The 21,071-nt window shown below is 48.4% G+C and overlaps 1 protein-coding gene and 1 long non-coding RNA gene across 2 annotated transcripts in view; one reads left to right on the top strand and one right to left on the bottom strand.

The window, feature by feature from the left end:
• Positions 1-21,071, top strand: part of LOC140493468 (uncharacterized) — a 724,813-nt gene that overhangs the window by 38,629 nt on the left and 665,113 nt on the right. The window lies entirely within an intron of this gene.
• The window catches only part of celf1 (cugbp, Elav-like family member 1), a 57,778-nt gene that overhangs the window by 5,025 nt on the left and 31,682 nt on the right, over positions 1-21,071 (bottom strand). The window contains exons 6-9 of the mRNA XM_072592855.1: positions 8,800-8,879; positions 3,848-4,009; positions 2,085-2,160; positions 1,613-1,741 (exon numbers count right to left, since the gene is read on the bottom strand). Of these exons, the coding sequence (XP_072448956.1) occupies positions 1,613-1,741; positions 2,085-2,160; positions 3,848-4,009; positions 8,800-8,879 (447 nt within the window). The remainder of the gene's footprint in view (positions 1-1,612; positions 1,742-2,084; positions 2,161-3,847; positions 4,010-8,799; positions 8,880-21,071) is intronic.

Genomic DNA, 21,071 nt, shown 5'->3' with positions numbered 1-21,071 from the left:
GGCTGTGACCAGCAATGTAGGACAGGGATTGGTGGAGCAACCCTTGCTACTTGTTATCTATGACATTCAAGTCATTGACAATGTAGAAGGTATAATTAGCAAGTCGGCAGATGACTTGAAGATTGATGGTGCTGTTGATAGTGAGGAGGATGGTCTCAGGCGATAGTCTGATATTGATCAGCTGATAAACTGGGCAGAGCAATAGCAGATGGAACTCAATGCTGATAAGTGTAAGGTGATGCATTTTGGGAGGTCTAACAAGAGAAGGAAATACACAACGAATGATAGGCCCTTAGGGAGTACTGAAGAACAAAGTAACCTTGATGTACAAGTCCACAAATCCCTGAAGATGTCAGCATGGATAGACAGGGTGGGGAAAAAGGCAGAAGGTATGCTGCATTCATTGGCAGGGTGTAGAATAGAGGATCAAGAAAGCCTTGTTACAACTTTTTAAAACCATTAGTGAGTTTTGAGAAGATTTGTAAGCTCAGGTTGAGGTTCTGGATGTAGGTTTGCTCACTGAGCTGGAAGGTTCATTTTCAGGTGTTTCGTCACCCTACTAGGGATCATCAGTGAATCTCCAGATGAAGCACTAGTGACAAGGCCCACTTTCTATTTGCGTGTTTAGAAAACAATGATTGGACCACAGATAGAATATTGCGTGCAGCTCTGATTGCCATATTATTGGAAGGACATGATTGCACTAGAGGGGATGAACAGGAGATTCACAGGGATGTTGCCCGAGATGAAAAGTCTCAGATATGAGGAGAGATTGCAGACCTGGTTTGTTTTCCCTGAGTCAGTGCAGGCTGAAGGAGGCGGGGATCCGATTGAGGAAGACAGAATTGAGAGGAAACCTCATTATGATGTCTCCGCCAACCACTTGTCAACCATTTTTTCCTGTCACAAAAATTCTGACAGTTTTAAACGTGGCTTTCTTGGATTTGTCCTGATCTCCACAAAACAAAGTTTTGATATCATGCAATATCGAGAGAGGCATCAAGTACTGAAACAAGAACATTTGGCTGAAATAAAAACAAACTACTGGAGAAACTCAGCTTATCTGGAAATATTGGTAAACAGAAGGCAACATTGAGTCATGTGATTCTTCTCTGGCCCCTCCTCCTTTCACTGGGGTTGACATGTTAACTCTCCTTTCTTCTCAGATGCTGCCAAACTTGCTGAATTTTTCCAGCTTTTCTTTCAGATCTTCAGCATCCAAAGTTTGTGGTTTTATTAAGATTATGCTGACCCTTTATAAAGTTCTGGTTAGGTCACAAACCTCCAGCAATTTTTTGTTTAGTTCTGGTTTCTGTACTTTCAGAAGAATGTGAGTGCCCCTAAGAGAACGCAGAAAAGATATTACGAGAATGGTACCACGGGGGGTTGAGCGATTTTAACTACAAGATTTGAATGGGAATGCCAGGGTGGTTCTCCATAGAACAACAGAAACTGAGGACAGATATGATGAAGGGTACAAGATGATAACAGGTTTTAAAACAAAGAGAAAAGCCATTCCCTTAAGGTTTTGGGAGAAGGATTAGGTGCCCTTTCATGAACGGATTAAAGCATTCAGCAACTGTGGCCCTGCTCAATGTCTTGACAACCTTACCTGAACAGGTCAGTGCATTCAGGGGACTGCTGCCTGTTGTCAATGCATTGGTGCCTGGTGACGTGTTCTGAGCTGCACTTGCCGCTGCAGCCAGAGCAGCAAGGTTCTGTAGCTGCATGGCATTCAGGCCTGAAAGAATGAAACATTGTATTCATGCAACATAGAGGCACAGCCTGAATCAGCAAGTATAAGAGTCATGGGAGATGAACCATGAATCCCAGAGGAAAACCTTCAGGTATGGGTCTTAAGGCCCAAGGTCCTCAATTTCAATCATACCTGCTACCAGAGGTAGAGAGCACACCCACCCTGTCACAAAGTGGACCCAGAGACTAAACAGCAGTCTCAGTTAAACATCCACAAATATGCTTGATGGGTAGGAATATCACACTGCTCAACTGTGAGCTGGGCCCCACCACTGTCTGCCAACTTAGGGTTGCATGCAATAAGGCACGACCAGGTCAGAGGTACTCACCAGCCATGGGGTGTAGGTTGCTCAGTGCATTGAGGTTCCCCGAGGAGGCTGACTGCTGTAGGAGCTGCAAATAAAGCTAGACATTACACCAAAACAAAACAGAGTATGTCAGCAGTGTCCGGATTACCAGGTAACGAGAGACACAGAGAGAGACAACGAGGGGGCAAAAGAAAGACAGAGAAGAAAGACAGAGAAGAGAGTCAGATAGATCGATTGCAAACAGGAGGCAGAGGAGAGCAGGAAAGGGGCAGAGGTGAGGTGGGGCATCAGAAAGAAGCGACAAGGGGGGCAGAGGTGGAAGTGAAGCGCAGGGGGGAGAGAAGGGAGAGAGGGGGGCTGAGAGAGAGATGGGAAGAGAGAAAGGGGGAGAGAGAGAGAGACGGTGGGGAGAGACAGAAACAGAGAGATGGGGAGACAGAGAGAGAGACACCGGGGAGGGGGGAGAGAGAGAGAAAGAGAGGAGACAGATGGGGGGGGGGGGGGGGAGAGAGAGATAGAGACAGGGGAGAGCGAGCGAGAGAAACGGGGTAAGTGAACGAGACAGACAGTCGGGGTGGGGGGAGAGTTTGTGAGAGAGGTGCAGACGGGGAGAGAGAGATGGGGGTATTTGAGGGTTGGGGGGAGAGAGAGAGAGCAGACACAGGAGTGTGTGAGAGGAGGGGAGACGGGGAGACAGAGGGACACTGGGGGTGGAGGGGAAGAGACAGGGAGAGAGAGACAGACAGGGAGGGGGGGAGGAATGGGGGGAGAGAGAGAAGGAGGGAGAGAGAGAAGGAGAGTATGAGAGAGAAAGAGAATGGGAAGGTGGGGAGACAGAGGGAAATGTCAGCAATGAGAGAATGGGGAAAGAAACAACATGAGGGCAAGAGTTATTTTAATTCCTCTACTGAACATGGACGTCTCCACCAAGGATAGCAATTAATGACTATTAGCTTCATGACGTGCTACATTAAACAGTTCAGATGTTGGTGAGGAGTTAACACATCATTGTGGATCTGGAATCCCACACAGACCAGTTAAGCATGTCTGATGTGCTTCCTTGTTTGATGGTGGAGAACTGAATAGGTTCCCCATACTCAGGTGAGGAGCCAATGCTTTTCCTGCTCCTCAGATGCGGCCTGACCTGCTGTGCTTTTCCAGCACCTTTCTGATCTAAACTCTGGTTTCCAGCATCTGCAGTCCTCACTTTTGCCCAGAGGTGACAGCATGAGCAAATGTGAGGGTAGATATGAAACCGGTAGGGAGGACAGCAGGAGGAGAGCGTAAGATGACTATGATTGAGTGTCAGATGTGCAACATTGAGGTTGAGGGTACTATGCAGCTGATAGTGCTGGGAATAGTGAATCCATGATCGATGGATTAGCATAGGGATCGAGGAGAGATCGTGGGGGTTACTGAAAGGAGCAAGGAGGGATCAGAGATGATTGTAAGGATCATGGACTTTGGCAGGGGCGCAGAAGGATTGTGGGGAATTATTAAGAGCAGTGCAGAGGGATCGCGGTTGATTATGGCTGGGAGCAAGGACGGATCGCAGAAGTTACCATGACAAGTTATGGAAAGATTATGCGGGTGAGCAGACTGACACTGGCATGGAGGAGATGTCAACATAACACGGTGAACAGACATGAACAACATGAGCAAACATTCCCATCTCCAGATTGGGACAACAGGCAAACTGCTTGCTACATCTCCTAAGCAACGTGAAAACGACACAGGGAGCATGAACACATTGTGGCCTCTAGCCCTTCTCTGCCAATACTCACTGCTAAATACTGAGGTCCCAGTGTATTGAGTCCAGCCAAGTTGCCCCACATGGTGGCTGCATTGAGCTGCTGCATCTGCTGTTGGAGCTGCTGAGCCATACGCTTCTGCTCCTTGTCCTTCTGTGTGTCAGCAAACTTCACAACAATTGGCGAAGAACAACCCTGTGCAGGAAGAAGCAGGTGATCAGACAGACAGGACGGCATGGGGGATGGGAACAGAGGGCACCAGTGAGCGAGGGGATGGACAAAGGAGAGGTGGACAAGAGAATGGGGCGGAGAGCGTGCGCGGGCGACAGGGGAGGGGAGAGCGTGAGCAGGCGACGGGTGGTGGGGGGTAGGAGGGAGGGGAGGGGTGGGGTCGGGTGAAGGGGCGCGGGTGAAGGGGGGAGGTGGGGAGCGGCCGGGCAAAGGGGGGCAGGCAAAGGAGGGAGGTGGGGCGGGCGAAGGGCGGGAGGTGGGGCGGGCGAAGGGCGGGAGGTGGGGCGGGTGAAGGGCGGGCGAAGGGCGGGAGGTGGGGCGGGTGAAGGGCGGCGAGAGCAGGAGGGAGGGAGAAAAGGGGAGAATGGGCAGAGTGAAGGTGGAAGGGAGGGGAGGGGGCGGGGGGGCGGAAGGGAGGGAGGGGAGAACGGGCAGGCAAAAGGGTTTGGGGGGGTTGTTGGGGGCACAGACACATGAGAGAGAGAGAGAGAGAGAGGGCACGCGACAGCACACATGAGACAAGAGCGTGCGAGCAGGCATGACAACCATCAAGGGGGTCAGTGAAGGTCACTGAATCACAACAGTGTGGAAGGAGCCCATTTGTCCCATTTTCCCCCTCCGAAGAACAGCCCAGCCACACTCACCCTGCTATCGTACCCTTGTAACCCTACATGACCCATGGCTAATCCACTGAGCTTGCACATCTTTGAGCTGTGGCAGGGAAACTGGAGCACCAGAGGAAAGAATCACATCGACAGCTGTCCAAGGCTGGAATCAACTCCAGGTCCTGGGTGCTGCAAACCAGCAATGCTCACCGCTGAGGCACCATACTGCCCTCATCAGACAGAGACGGCAAGGGGGGGGGGGGGGAGAGACGGCGAGGGGGGGGGGAAAAGAGACGGCGAGGGGGGGAAAGAGACGGCGAGGGGGGGAAAGAGACAGCGAGGGGGGGGGGGGGAAGAGACGGCGAGGGGGGGAAAGAGACAGCGAGGGGGGGGGAAGAGACGGCGAGGGGAGTGACAGACAGCGACAGACAATATAAAACAGTACAGGCTCTTCAGCCCACAATATTGCACCGGGCATTTATCTCAATCTAAGATCGACAAAACCTACACACTCAATTTACAGCCAACTGTCCATGTGCTTGTCCAGCAGTCACTTAATGTCCCTAATGTCTCTGACTCTATTACCCCTGCTAGCAGTGCATTCCACATACCCACCACTCTGTGTAAAGAACCTATCTCTGACATCTCCCTTATACATCCTTCTATCATCTTAAAATTCTGATCTCTCATGATAGCCATTTCTGTCCTGGGGAAAGGTCTCTGGCTATCTACTCTATCCATGCTTCTCATTACCTTGTACATCTCTATCAAGTCACCTCTCTTCCTCCTTCTCTCTAGTGTGAAAAGCACTAGCTCACTCAATCTTTCTTCATAAGAGAAGCCCTCCAATCCAGGCAGCATCCTGGTAAATCTCCTCTGCACCCTCTCTAAAGCATCTACATCCTTCCTATAATGAGGCCACCACAACTGGACACAATATTCCAGGTGTGGTCTAACCAGGGTTTTATAGAGCTGCAGCAATACCTCACGGCTCTTAAACTCAATCCTCCCGTTAATGAAAGCCAAAGCACCACATACCTTCTTAACAACCCTATCAACTTGGATGGCAACTTTGAGAAATCTATATGTGTGGACCCCAAGATCCCGCCGTTCCTGCACACTGCCAAGAATCCTGTCTTTAACCCTGTATTCAGCATTCAAATTTGTCCTTCCAAAACGAAGCACTTCACATTTATCCAGGTTGAACCCCATCTGCCACTTCTCAGTCCAGCTCTGCATCCTGTCAATGTCTTGTTGTAGCCTGCAACAGCCCTCAACACTATCTACAACATCACTGACCTTTGTGTCATTGGCAAATTTACTCACCCACCCTTCCACTTCTTCATCTAAGTCATTTATAAAAACCACAAAGAGCAGAGGCCCAAGAACAGATCCCGGTGGGACACCACTGGTCACCGACCTCCAGGCAGAATATTTTCCATCTACTACCACACGTTGTCTTCTTTCGGCCAGCCAATTCTGTATCCAGACAGCCAGATTTTCCTATATCCCATACCTTCTAACTTTCTGAATGAGCCTACTGTGAGGAACCTTAGAAATCCATATACACCACATCCACTGCTCAACCCCTGTCAACTTGTCTCATTAAATCCTCAAAGAACTGGTGAGGTTGGTGAGACATGACCTCCTTAATCAAACTATGTCTTTATAAATCATCATAAATCCTATCTCTCAGAATCCTTGCTTACCACAAACATAAGACTGACTGGTCTGTAATTCCCAGAGATTTCCCTATTCCCTTTCTTGAACAGAGGAATAATATTCACATCCCTCCAATCAGCCAGTACTATTCCTGTGGAGAGTGAGGATGCGAAGGTCATCATCGCTAGAGGTGCAACAATCTCATTCCTCGCTTCCCGTAGGAACCTTGGATATATCTGGTCCGGACCTGGGGACTTATAGATCTTGATGCTTCTCAGAATTTCCAGCACATCCCCTTTCCTAATATCAATATGTTAAAGCCTATTAACCCTGTCCACGGTGTTTTCACTATCAGCAAGGTCCCACTCTCCAGTGAATACTGAAGCAAAAAAACTCATTTAGGGCTTCCCCTACCTCTTCAGATTCCAGGCAGAAGTTCCCTCCACTATCCCTAATCAGCCCTACCCTCTCTCTGATAATTCTCTTATTCCTCATGTACGTGGAATGCCTTTGGGCTTCCCTAATCCTTCCCGCCAAGACTTTCTCGTGCCCCCCCCAGTCCATTTTTGAGTTGTTTCCTAGCTACTCTGTAATCCTCTAAAGTTGTGCCAGATCCTTGCTTCCTCAGCCTTAAGTAAGCTTCCTTCTTCCTCTTGATGAGAAGCTCCTCTTCTCTTGTCATCCAAGGTTCCTTCACCTTACCATTCCTTGCCTATCTCAGTGTTCCTTAAACAGCCTCCACATTTCTGTTGCGCATTTCCTGTAGAACAATTGAGGTGGGTGGGGAGGGGTGGAGAGAGACAGAGAGACGGAGAGACAGAGAGACAGAGACAGAGAGGCGGGATAGGCAGGCAGGCGTGCGAGAGACAGGGAGAGGGAAGGTGGACAAGCAAGATATGGAGAGAGGGAGGGAGGGCGGGCGGGCGAGAGACGGGGAGAGGGAGGGAGGGAGGGCAGGCGAGAGATGGGGAGAGGGAGGGAGGGAGGGAGGGAGGGAGGGAGGGAGGGAGGGAGGGCGGGCGGGCGACGGGGAGAGGGCGGGCGGGCGAGAGACGGGGAGAGGGCGGGCGGGCGAGAGACGGGGAGAGGGCGGGCGAGAGACGGGGAGAGGGCGGGCGGGCGGGCGAGAGACGGGGAGAGGGCGGGCGGGCGAGAGACGGGGAGAGGGCGGGCGGGCGGCGAGAGACGGGGAGAGGGCGGGCGGGCGGGCGAGAGACGGGGAGAGGGCAGGCGGGCGGGCGAGAGACGGGGAGAGGGCGGGCGGACGGGCGAGAGACGGGGAGAGGGCAAGCGGGCGAGAGATGGGGAGAGGGCGGGCGGGCGGCGAGAGACGGGGAGAGGGCGGGTGGGCGGCGAGAGACGGGGAGAGGGCGGGCGGGCGGGCGAGAGACGGGGAGAGGGCGGGCGGACGGGCGAGAGACGGGGAGAGGGCAAGCGGGCGAGAGATGGGGAGAGGGCGGGCGAGAGACGGGGAGAGGGGGAGAGGGGGAGAGGGAGGGAGGGAGGGAGGGAGGGAGGGCGGGCGGGCGGGCGAGAGACGGGGAGAGGGAGGGGGGGAGGGCGGGCGGGCGAGAGACGGGGAGAGGGAGGGAGGGAGGGCGGGCGGGCGGGCGAGAGACGGGGAGAGGGAGGGAGGGAGGGCGGGCGGGCGAGAGACGGGGAGAGGGAGGTCGGGAGGGCGAGAGACGGGGAGACGGAGGGCGGGCGGGCGAGAGACGGGTAGAGTGCGGGCGGGCGAGAGACGGGTAGAGGGCGGGCGGGCGGGCGAGAGACGGGTAGAGGGCGGGCGGGCGAGAGACGGGTAGAGGGCGGGCGGGCGGGCGAGAGACGTGGAGAGGGCGGGCGGGCGAGAGACGTGGAGAGGGCGGGCGAGAGACGGGAAGAGGGCAGGCAGGAGCGAGATGGGGAGGGGGGCAGGAGCAAGACTGGGAGAGCATAGGTGGGAGCGAGACAGGGAGAGTGGGGGCGAGAGACGGGAACAGCGGGGGCGGGTGCGAGACGGTGAGCGGGGGCGATAGAAGGGTAGAGCGGGGGCGATAGATGGGCATGGCGGGGGCGGGAGACAGGCAGAGCGGGGAGGCGGGAGCGACTGAGAGAGAGCTGGTGACAGACAGCGGGCGAGTGAGTGACAGAGACAGAGCGAGCAACGGAGAGAGAGTGAGTCAGCAATGAAATGAATAAGGGAGAGGGAATGAATGAGCAATACCAAAGGAGAGTGTATAAAAAAATCAAGACTGTGGATAAAAAAGCACCACCATTTGTAGGGGTTGGCAGAGAGGGGCAGCGAGGGCAAGGGCTGGGCGACACGGCACTTGTCAGCACAAAGTCTGATGAGATGGGATACCAGGTAAGTATTTAACAGGCGGTGACTGTAGGGCCAGCTTGAGCAGACAGTGGACTGCAATGAGTTTGCATAAATCGCAACATGGGCATGTGGGAACAAAGGTCTCGAGAGCTTCTATGTATGACTTGGACAGTTGGACTCACCTCCATCGTCTGCGACTGGTGCATGGTCTTGATTGCATTCTGGGCCATGGAGCGGGTGGCAAACGTTATAAACGCACAGCCTGCAGAGAAAGGGCAAGTCGTCAGGGACAACAATCCCAATACAAATAGCACAAGCTTCACTGCACATGTAGGGGCACAGGGTCAACCCCAACAGCAGGGAGCTGGGGTAGGAGAGGAAACAGATGAAGAACAGCGGCAGGTATTTAACAATACTTCATTGTCAGATATATCCCAATGGAGGCAGGTGGTGGTAGCTGTTAAACCAACCTCACGGTACCATGTGACTAGCAAGTAGAATCATACAGTGCTGAAATAGACCCTTCGGTCCAACTCATCCATGCCAACCAAGTTTCCCAAACTAAATTAGCCCCATTTACCTCGAAGCCAATTCTGTTCATGTATCTATTCAAATGTCTCTTAAAATGTTATAACTGCACCTGCACCTGCCACTTCCCCTAGCTCAAACCACCCTGTGTGTCAAAGAGTTGCCCCTCCAATCCTTCTAAATCTTTGAACTCCCCAACCCTAGAGAAAAGACCTTATCTATGCTTCTCATGATTTTATAAACCTCTGAGGTCACCCCTCAAACTCCTACGCTCCAGTGAAAAGTGCCAATTTTTCCAGCCTATCCTTATAAGTCAAAACCTCCGATCCCAGTAACATCCTTACAAATCTTTTCTGTATCCCCTCCACTTTAATAACATCCTTCCTATAGCAGGGCAACTGGAACTGTAAAGAGTACTCCAAATGTGGCCTCACCAACATCCTGAAAGTAACACTAAAGCAGACATGAAGACCTTCTTAAAATGTATCAAAAGGAGAAGAGACAAAAGTGAACATTGGCCTGAACAGAATATGGCTAGGGAAATAATTATCACAGACAAGAAGAGGTCAGAGGAATTAAGTAAGTACTTTGCATCAACCTTTATGGTAGAGGACATCAACTGGACAAGAACAAAGAATATAAAGAACAGCAGAGCACAAGAGCAGGCCCTTTGCCACAACAAGACTATGCCGACACAGGATGCCTGTCTAAACTAAAAGCCTTTTGCCTTGACATGGTCTAAATCCTTCTTTTCTCTGCTAGTTCATGTGTCGGTCAAGGTGCCACTTAAATGTTGCTGTTGTATCTGCCTCACCATTCCAGACACTTACCACTCTCTTGTGTAAAAACCTTGCCTCTCACAACTCTTGTAAACTTCGCCCCTTTTACCTTAAAACCATGTGTCCTAGCGATTGACATTTCTACCCTGGGAAAAAGACTCTTGACTATCCAAGCCTCACAAATTTATAAAATTCGGTCACGCTACCCCTCATTCTTCAATGTTCAAGTCGGTCCAATCTTTCCTCATAGCTAATACCCTCCCATCCAGGCAGCATCCTGGTAAACTGTTTCTGCACACTCTTCAAAGCCTCCACATCCTTCTGTTAGTGTGGCAAACAGAACTGAACACAATATTCCTATCACGGCCTTACTGAAGTCCTATACGGCTACAAAATTACTTGCCGATTTTTATACTCTAAGCACCGACTGATGAAGGCAAGCATGCCATATGTCTTAGTGACCACCTTATTAACTTATGTTGCTTTCAGGGAACTGAGGACCTGAATGCCTAGCTCCTTTTGTATACTGATGCTACTAATGGTTCTGCCACTTACGAGATACTTCCCTCCTGTATTAGTTCTTCCAAAATGCATCACCTCACATTCATCCAGATTAAACTCTATCTGCCATTGTTTCATCAAACTCCAACCTATATCTTGTCATATTCTCTGACAATCCTCACTATATTTGCAGCTACCCCAATCTGTGTTTCCTGCAAACCTACTAATCAGGCCATCTAGATTCTCCTCCAAATCAATGGACTCCTGCAGAACACCATTGGTCGCAAGTCACCAGTCAGCAAAACACCCTTCAACCACGACACTATGTCTTCTATGACTAAGCCAGTGCTGTATCTATCTTTCCAGCTCACTGTGGATCCCATGTGATTTCACCTTTCGTATCAGTCTGTCATGAGGGATCCTTCCAAAGGCCTTGTTAAAGTCCATACAGACGATGACTACTGGCCTGCCCTCTTCAATCATCTTTTGTCATTTCTTCAAAAAAACTCAAGTTTCTGAGACAAACGTTCCTGCGCAAAGTCATGCTGCCTATGATTAATAAGTCCATGTTTTTCCAAATGTGAGGAAATGCTATCCTTCAGAACCTTCTCCAATAATTACCCTATCATTGACACAAGGCTCATCAGCTTGGAATGTTCCAGATTATCCCTGGTGCCCTTCTTAAAGGATCAGCAGGGGCTATTCCCCGAGTCCTTTGGGTCCTTTCCTATAACTAAAGAGCATATAAAGATTTCATAAAAGACCCAGCAATGTCCTCATCTGCCTCCCTCAGCATTCTGGGATAGATCACATCAGATCCAGCTGTAATTCTTTTCAAAACACCTAACACAGCCTCCCCAGAATCTCAATGTACTCCTCCCAAAGTTCACTATCCACCGTGCCCTCCTGCTTTGTGAATACCGATGTAAAGTATTGTTTAAGGACCTCACCCACTTGCACCAGCTCCACACATTAAATCCCCCTCTCCTGTCCTTGAGTTGACGTACACTTTCCCTTGCTACCCTCTTGCTCCTTAGATTGGTATACAACACCTTGGGCTTTCCTTAATCCCAAAGACATGTCATAGCCCATTTTAACAAAGAATAGCACAGCATAGGAGCAGGCCCTTGGCCCACGATGCTGTGCCAAGTTAAACTAATCCCTTCTGCCTGCCCATGTCCATATCCTCCATTCCTTGCTTATCCATCTGCTTATCTCAAAGTCTATCATACCTGCCTCTGCTATGACCCCTGGCAGCAGGTTCCAGGCACCCACTGTATAAAAACCTTGCCCCTCACACCACCTGTGAAAATTCCTCCTCTTACCTTATATGCAAGCCCCCCCCCCTCCCAATTCTTTGTTTGAGATCTTTTGTCTCTTGCCCGCCCTCCCTCGCCCAGTCTCTCGCCTGCCCGCCCCTCCCTCGCCCAGTCTCTCGCCTGCCCGCCCCTCCCTCGTCCAGTCTCTCGCCTGCCCGCCCCTCCCTCGCCCAGTCTCTCGCCTGCCCGCCCCTCCCTCGTCCAGTCTCTCGCCTGCCCGCCCCTCCCTCGCCCAGTCTCTCGCCTGCCCGCCCTCCTTCGTCCAGTCTCTCGCCTGCCCGCCCCTCCCTCGCCCAGTCTCTCGCCTGCCCACCCCTCCTTCGTCCAGTGTCTCGCCTGCCCGCCCTCCCTCGCCCAGTCTCTCGCCTGCCCGCCCTCCCTCGCCCAGTCTCTCGCCTGCCCGCCCTCCCTCGTCCAGTCTCTCGCCTGCCCGCCCTCCCTCGTCCAGTCTCTCGCCTGCCCGCCCCTCACTCGCCCAGTCTCTCGCCTGCCCGCCCCTCCCTCGCCCAGTCTCTCGCCTGCCCGCCCTCCCTCGCCCAGTCTCTCATCTGCCCACCCTCTTCGAATTCTTTGAGGGCTCTGCCTGTCTTTCCTTTAAGGTTTCATCAATCTTACATACGCCCTTTTCCTTTTTGACTAAGCTCTCAATTTCTCTTGCCATCCAAGATTCCGGAATCTTACCATTCTTATCCTTCATTTCCACAAGAACGTGCTGGTCTGGAAGGCTAAATCAACTGGCCTTGACAAGACTCCCGCTGAAAATGTGTTGCTGGAAAAGCGCAGCAGGTCAGGCAGCATCCAAGGAGCAGGAGAATCGATGTTTCGGGCATGAGCCCTGAAGAAGGGCTTATGCCCGAAACATCGACTCTCCTGCTCCTTGGATGCTGCCTGACCTGCTGCGCTTTTCCAGCAACACATTTTCAGCTCTGGTCTCCAGCATCTGCAGCCCTCACTTTCTCCTTGATAAGACTCCCGCTTACTAGATGTGGATTTCCCTTCAAACAGCTGCTCCAGCCAACATTCCCGTAAGAACAAACGAACAAAGGAACAAAGAAAATTACAGCACAGGAACAGGCCCTTTGGCCCTCTAAGCCTGTGCCAACCCAGATCCTCTATCTAAGCCTGTTGCCTATTTTCTAAGGATTTGTATCCCTCTGCTCCCTGCCCATTAATTTATCTGTCTAAATACATTTTAAGTGACGTTATCATGCCTGCCTCTAACACCTCCTCTGGCAAAGAACCCACCATCCTCTGCATAAAGAACTTTCAAAGCATATCTCCCTTAAAGTCTTCCCCTCTCACCTTGAACTCATGACTCCTAGTAACTGAGTCCCCCACTCTGGGTGAAAGCTTCTTGCTATCCACTCTGTCCATACCTCTCATGATTTTGTAGACCTCAATCATGACCCCCTCAATGTCTGTCTTTCTAATGAAAATAATCCTAATTTACTTAACGTCTCCTCATAGCTAGCACCCTCCATACCAGTCAACATTCTGGTGAACCTCCTCAGCACCCTCTCCAAAGTATCCACATCCTTTTGGTAATGGGGTGACCAGAACTGTGTGCAGTATTCTAAATGTGGCTGAACCAAAGTCCTATAATACAACTGTAACATGACCTGCCAACTCTTGTATTCAATACCACATCTGATGAAGGAAAGCCTTCTTGACCATTCTATTGACCTGCGTTGCCACGTTCAGGGAACAATGGACCTGAACACTCCGATCTCTCTGAACATCAATTTTCCCCAGGACTTTTCCATTCACCGTATTGTTCGCTCTTGAATTGGAGCTTCCAAAATGCATCACGGCACATTTGCCCAGATTGAAATCTATCTGCCATTTCTCCGCCCAACTCTCCAACCTATCTATATTTTGCTGCATTCTCTGACAGTCCCCTTCACTATTCGACTAATATTGTGGTAATTAGTCTTCTCCCAACTTCATCCAAGGACTACTCACATCCCTATCCATAAGTAACTTAAAACTTACAGAATTATGGGCACTGTTTCCAAAATGCTCTCCCTCTGAAACTTCAAACTAGGTTCATTCCCCAGTACCATATCCAATATGGCCTCTTCCCCAGTTGGACTATTTATATATCGTTCCAAAAAAAATCCGAGACATGCCTAACAAATTCTCCCCCTTCAAAGGCAGTGGCATTAAGCCAGACCCAGTCAATATTGAGGAAGTTAAAATCACCCACCACAACAATCCTGCTGGTTTCACATTTTTGCATATTCTGTAGGTATATCTGTCCCTCTATCTCTCACTGGCTGTTGGGAGGCCTGTCGAACAATCCCAGCAAAGCGATTGCACTTGTCTTAGTCCTGAGCTTGATGCAATTAGTCTTGTTGGATGAACCATACAAGGTGTCCTCCCTCACAGTACAGCTGTGATATTCCCCCTTATCAGTAATGCCCTCCTCTTTTACATCTCAATTACCCCGAAACATCTAATCCCCAGAACGTTAAGCTGCCAGTCTTGTCCTTTTCTAAACCAAGTCTCTGTAACATTTACGGCATGATAGTTTTATATGTATTGATGCAAGCTCATCTGCCTTACCTGTCTAATGCCTCGCATTATATTAAATACACTTCAGACCTCCAGTTCTGCCATAAAAGCAAATTACTGTGGGTGCTGGAATTTGAAACCAAAAGAGAAAATGCTGGAAAATCTCAGCAGGTCTGGCAGCATCTGTAAGGAGAGAAAAGAGCTGACGTTTTGAATCTAACTGACCCTTTGTCAAAGCTTTGACAAAGGATCAGTTAGACTCGAAATGTCAGCTCTTTTCTCTCCTTACAGATGCTGCCAGACCTGCTGAGATTTTCCAGCATTTGCTCTTCCAGTTCTGCTATGTTCAGTAACGTCCCCCCCTGTCTGTTCTTCCTCTTAGCCTTACTGGCTTGAGTCTCAGACACCTTGGTCATTTCACTTGCTGACCTACTGCTTTGGTTCACGGTCCCCTGCCACACTTGTTTAAACCCTCCCAAGTGGCACTAGTAAAACTCCTTGCCAGGATATTGCTGCCCTTTCAGCTAGATGCAATTGGTCCTTCTTTTTCAGGTCCTACCTACCCTGGAACACATCCCAATGATCCAGATAACAGAGTCCCTCCCTCCTACACTAGCTCTTTAGCCACATCTTTAATCATACTATCTTACTATTCCTAGCCTCATGCCACAGGAAAGAGGAAGTAATCCCAAAATTAGAACCCAAGAGGTTCTGCTTTTTAATTTCTTACTCCTTTTGCAGAACTTCATCTCTCTTTCTGCCTATGTCCTTGGGACCAATACGGACCACAACCTCTGGCAGCTCACCCTCTCCCTACAGAATATCCCATGCTGGGTCACAGACATCCTTGATCCTAGCACAAGGCAGACGATACATCACCCAAGAGTTCTGTTTATGGCCACAGAAACGTCTGTCAGTGCCCCCACTACAGAATCCTATCATTTCTGTCCGCCTACACACCAACCCTTCCTGCCGTACAACAGTGCTAGTCACGATGCCAATGATTTGGCTGCTTGCTGTTTGTGCTTTCCCCTGAGAGGCCCCCCCCCATCCCAACATTATCCAAACGGATATGCCTGCTTGAGGGGGAAATGGCCACAAGGGTCTCCAGTATTGCCTGCTGACACTTTAGTCTCCCGGGTCATTACCCAAACCTTCTGTCTCTTTCGCCCTTACTGGTGGTGTGACCAGCTGGCTAAACGTGCTATCCACAACACTGTCAGTCTCATGGACACTCCATAGTGCATAGTGATAGAGATGACTTGGTACACTTACACTGTTCTCATATATTCCTATTCTTGAGTACACGCAAGAATAAAATCTCATTCTGGTGAGTTCACCTCGAGTTCCCGGCGCTCCATGTGGCAAATCACTATTCTGAAAACACTAAATAACCGAGGGACAGAGTTAAACACAATAACTATCATTAGAGGTAAACATACTCGGGAAACTATTGGCACCAAAGGCTGACAAGTTCAATGATGGGCTGCACTGTGGAAATTTAAAAGACTGAAGGGTTAGTGGGTGCACTGTAGTAATCTTCCAAGAATTGTTAGATCTGGAAACAATTGGAAAACTGTCAAAGTAACACGTTTATTCAAAAAAACAAGGATACACAAAAAACAGGTAACCACAGACCTGCTGGCTTAATAAGCTATCGAGAAAATGTACGGGCCTGTTAAAAAGGATACAATACATGACCATTTAGAAAGAATCAACAGAGTCAGCATGGCTTCACAAGGGCGAGGAGATCATGCCTGACAAATTAAACATAGTCCTTTGAGGAGAAAGAACGCGCAATAAATAAAGGGGTAGTACCAGTAAACATTTGGATTTCTCAAACACATTTGATAAGGTAACAAAAATAAAGCTACTTCAGGTAAGAGCCCATGATGTTGAGGGTGGTATAGCAGCTTGAAGAGGGGATTGGCTAACAGAAAAGACAAAGTGGAGATAAGGAGAGCATGTTCAAGTTGGCAACCTGTAACTAGTGGAGTGCCACAGGAATCAATGTTGGGACCACAGTTATTTACATTACATTTTAATATCCAGGACGACAGAAGTGAATGTACAGTTTATGGATGATTAAAAAAAACAGGAGTCGGAGATCCAAGATGGCGGCGACCCAGCAAGTCTGAGTCTAAGTGCTCCTCCCAAGACTTGGGCAAAGTGGGCCACCCGCTTCCACCACACTCACCAAATCATTTAAAATAGTTTTTACTTAATGTAATTAGTTGCTCTGTCCTAAATTTGAACAGACTAGTCTGCTGCAAAAATGACTAAAGGGAAAGGAGCCCGCAGTTCTCAGCATACAGGAACCCCTCTCCCACCTTCCCCAACTGCAGCAGAGGCGTCCGCAGCCGCCCCGGGGGACTTATCTATGGTGACGAGCCTTGTGGAAATAATTTCCAAACTTGACGTGAAGATCAACGCCCTTCATCAAACAGTCTCGGAGCAGATGGAATTCACGCTCGGCTGCACTACAAAAGCACGACCGAGACATTGAGGAAATCGAGTGCCAAGTCGGAGGGGCAGAGCTAAAGGCCGCGACCTCCGAGATTACCGCAGAATCGGCCGTGGATCGGATCTGGACTCTCGAACAGCGAGTCTAGACCTTAGAAAATCACATTGACGACCTCAATTCTTGAGGTTGTCGAAAATATATTCGTTTGTTGGGCCTTCCCGAACGGGAAGAGGAAGGCCAGCTTACAGCGTTCCTCGAGCAGTGGCTTCCACAGCTGTTAAATCTGGAGGCTGGATCAGGCCAGGTAAGGGTAGAATGGGCCGACGGGTTGCAATGCGCAGGCCCGGCTTGGACCAGCGCCCCCGCCCGGTCCTGTTCCAGCTGCAGAGCTACAAGAAGCCTCCAGAAATCTTGGGAAAGATCCCCAAGCCATGATTTATAAAGGATCCAAGATTATGCTATTCCAGGACTTTTTCCCAGCTTTGGCCCAAAAGAGGAAGGCGTTTGACGAAGTGAAGAAGTGTTTAAGGGACTTAAATATCCAGTACTCCCTGCGCTACCCAGCAACGCTACGTTTTAGCCATGAAGGGTTCGTGTATAACTTCAGATCGCCAGAGAAGGCCAAGGAATTTCTGAACTCTCTCAGATAAATTGTAAGAGTTAATTCGAGTGGTGAATGATGTTGTTCTGCCCTCCCCCCATCCCGATTAACACTTTTTTTTCCCTTTCATTACCGTACTGTTTAATATTATCTCCAGGGGGTGGGGAGAGGGGTATATTTATTTGCTCTTCACTCAGCGATTTTCTCACCCATTTTTTAAATAGGCCAGGCAGTCTAGTTAATGTAGGTGGGGGAAGGTGGTTACCTTATCCTATTTTATCTCTGTCTTTAACAGCGGGGCTGTTTTCCCCCGTTATTTTGTATTACTATATTTAATTACTATTTGTTGAGACTGTAATTTATATATGTTCATACATGGTATTAACATTACTAAATATATCCAGGTGTTGATGTGGGTGGGGGGGGGGGGGGGGGGGGGGTGAGGGGTAGGGTACTAACTGTTAACTCTAGCTTTGTAGTATATTTGAATTTTCTTTATTCTATCGAGAGATGCCTGGGTCAAGGGTGGGGCACTGGTTGGGAGAGGATATGATGGGCTTTTGGAAAGGACATGATACCCCCTGGGAACAAGGGAGAAAATTTCCATTTAAATACTTTTTTAAAATAAGAAATAGTTTTTTTTATTATATTAGTGTATTAAAGAAACTCTAATTTTGTGAATTTTACATGTTCTATACTCGGGATGTTTTGGATGTGGTTTCTTCTCCCGAGGGGTCTCGGACTTGCCCGGACGATTATGGTTAATCAGTCGATTAAATGGTGCACCTGGAACATCAAGGGGAGTAATTCACCAATCAAAAGGAAGAAAATATTATCAAACCTCAAGAAAGAAAGGGCTGATATAGCTCTCCTACAGGAGACACACTTATTGGATAAAGAACACTTGAAATTATGACAGGGTGGATTTCATCAGGCCTTCTTTTCTTCCTTCAGCTCAAAACGTAGGGGAGTTGTCACCCTTATTCGGAAGAATCTCCCTTTCAAAATCCTAAATCAGATAAAAGACGAATCTGGATGATATCTTCTGATTAAAGCCCTTATAAATGGAGAGGAATATGAGATTCTTAAATCTGTATTGTCCCCCGGCACATCCTTTTAAATTTATAACGGAAGCCTTCACCAAATTGATGTCTCTCGGTGCTCGTCATACAATTATAGGGGGAAACTTTAATTGTATTATGGACCCGGAAATAGATAGGATTCCCAAGAGTACTGCAGGAGTATCCCTCAGATCCAAACAATTGGTGGATTTGAACAAAGAATTAGGACTAGAAGATGTGTGGAGATGCCTTCACCCACGGGGCGGAGATTTTTCTTTTTACACCAATCCACATAAATGTCACATCAGAATAGATATGTTTTTTGCCCCTTCGATTTTTTAAAAATTCCATATCATCCTGTAAAATAGGCAGTACAGCAATTTCTGATCACGCTGCTGTATATATGGAAATCAAGGCGAGGAACAATGAGACATCCCCCTGGCATTGGCGCATGGATTCCTTCCTGATGAAAGATAGTAAATTTGTAAAGTACTTCTCTCAAGAATTTAAAACATTTTTAGAAATTAATTCAGGTACAGATAGCAACCCATCAACGATGTGGGAGACCATCAAAGCTTACGCACGAGGTTTGATCATTTCATACTCGGGCAACAATAGCGTCTGCTCGAAGCTCGCTTAAAAGCGGCTGAAACAGCATATGCTGACAGACCTCCTATTATCAAATTACAAAGGATTACGGCCCTTAGGACAGCCCTGAACACCACGCTTACCCAAACGGCTAAGAGGGAAATATTATTTGCAAAACAAAGGTCATTTAAATTTGGCGATAAACCTGGTAGATACTTAGCATTTCTCGCAAATGCAAAAAAGGTCCCTCAAACTATCACATCTATCAAGGAAAGTGCAGGTACTCTGACTCAAGATTATAAGAAGATTAACGCAATCTTTAGAACATTTTATTCTGACTTATAGAAATCGCAGTATTGCGAAGATAGAGCTAGGAGGATGCAGTCATTTTTAAAAAACTTGACCTTTCCGGACTTAACTCCGGAACAGGTATCGGTCCTGAATGTTCCCCTAACAATCCAAGAAATACTTGATGCAATTAGGCAACTTCAGAGCAGTAAGGCACCTGGCCCAGATGGTTTTCAAGCTGAATTCTATAAAGAATTTACAGGGATATTGGCTGGTCCACTTATGGACATGTATAACTACTTATACAGTCAGGGCTGTCTCCCACCTTCACTGAAAGCCTCTCTTATTCTCAAAAAAGGAAGGACCCAGAAGATTGCACGTCATACAAACCAATATCCTTGCTAAATGTAGATTTTAAAATTCTTTCTAAAACATTAGCATTGAGGCTAGAAAGGGTATTGCCATACATCATAAAGGAGGAGTAGATAGGGTTTATTAAGAGCCGTAGATCATCCAATAATGTTAGAAGGGTTTTGAATGTGATTCAAGCCTGCCATCAGGGAAAGATACTGGGAGTAGTAGTCTCATTAGACGCGGAAAAGGCATTTGACAGGGTTAAGTGATCATATCTGTTTTAGACATTGGAAAGGTTTGGTGTTGGAAAAGTGTTTGCTAAATGGGTCTCAACACTGTATAATGAGCCAAAAGCAGTTGTGATTACCAATGGACGAGGCTCGGATAGCTTCAGTGTGGGTAGGGGCTGCTGTCAGGGATGTCCTCTCTCACCATTGCTGTTTACGCAAATAATCGAGCCACTAGCAGAAGCTACACTGGCTGACCCTAATATAACGGCCCCGAGGATTGGTACAGGTAAACATAAAATTACCCTTTACGCAGATGATATTCTCCAAATACTCAGTAACCCCCTAATGTCCGTGCCTCGTTTAATTCAAGTTTTTAATACATTTAGTGTATTTTCAGGCTATGAAATTAATTTTTCAAAATCGGAGGCTATGCCAATGGACGGCCTCGCTAGTATATTCCACCTATCGGACGGATCTCACTTTCCCGTTCGGTGGTCCCTGGAGGGTTTCTTATATTTAGGCATTTTTATCACCCCAGTATTTGGCCAGCTATACAAGGCTAACTTTGTGCATTTACTGGAGTGGATAAGGCAGGACCTCCAGCGATGGGGAGACCTTCTAATTTCCTGGTTAGACAGAATAGCACTAAATAGCCTCGTCTCCTATACCCTATGAGAATGCTTCTGGTGATGCTGCCGAGGCTGGCACTACGTAAATTATATGGCTGGCTGAGTTCCTTTATCTGGAATTATAGGCGGCCCCTCATTAAGCTGAAGAAGCTACAGCTTCCACAGGCAAGAGGAGGACTGGATTTTCCAGATTTTAGGAAATATCAGTTAAGTTCCCTATTAAGCTACATAGCCGATTGGGTCTTGTCTGACCCGCAATCAATCTGGCTGGACATCAAGGCTTCTCAAGTAAAATGCCCACTTACTAACCTCTTATTTTCAGACAAGAGGAAAACCATCACGGATCACTGCAAAAACCCTATAATACGAACTACAATTAAAGTCTGGAATATAATGCGGCAAAATGTTGGCAATTCACATAAAACATCCCCTTATGCTCCGAAATTTTAACTGGGGGCTTGCAGATGCCACTTTCAAACTCTGGAGATCCAGGGGTATCTCCTGTTTAGGGATCTGTTTAAGGAAGGGGTCTTGATGTCTTTTGAACAGTTGCATCAGAAATTTGGATTACCTAACGGTGATCTCTTTCCAAATTCGA

Source organism: Chiloscyllium punctatum, chromosome 22, assembly GCF_047496795.1.
Source record: "Chiloscyllium punctatum isolate Juve2018m chromosome 22, sChiPun1.3, whole genome shotgun sequence".
Taxonomy (NCBI): domain Eukaryota; kingdom Metazoa; phylum Chordata; class Chondrichthyes; order Orectolobiformes; family Hemiscylliidae; genus Chiloscyllium; species Chiloscyllium punctatum.
The sequence above is the reverse complement of the archived record's forward strand: the minus strand, read 5'-3'. Positions and strand labels throughout refer to the sequence as shown.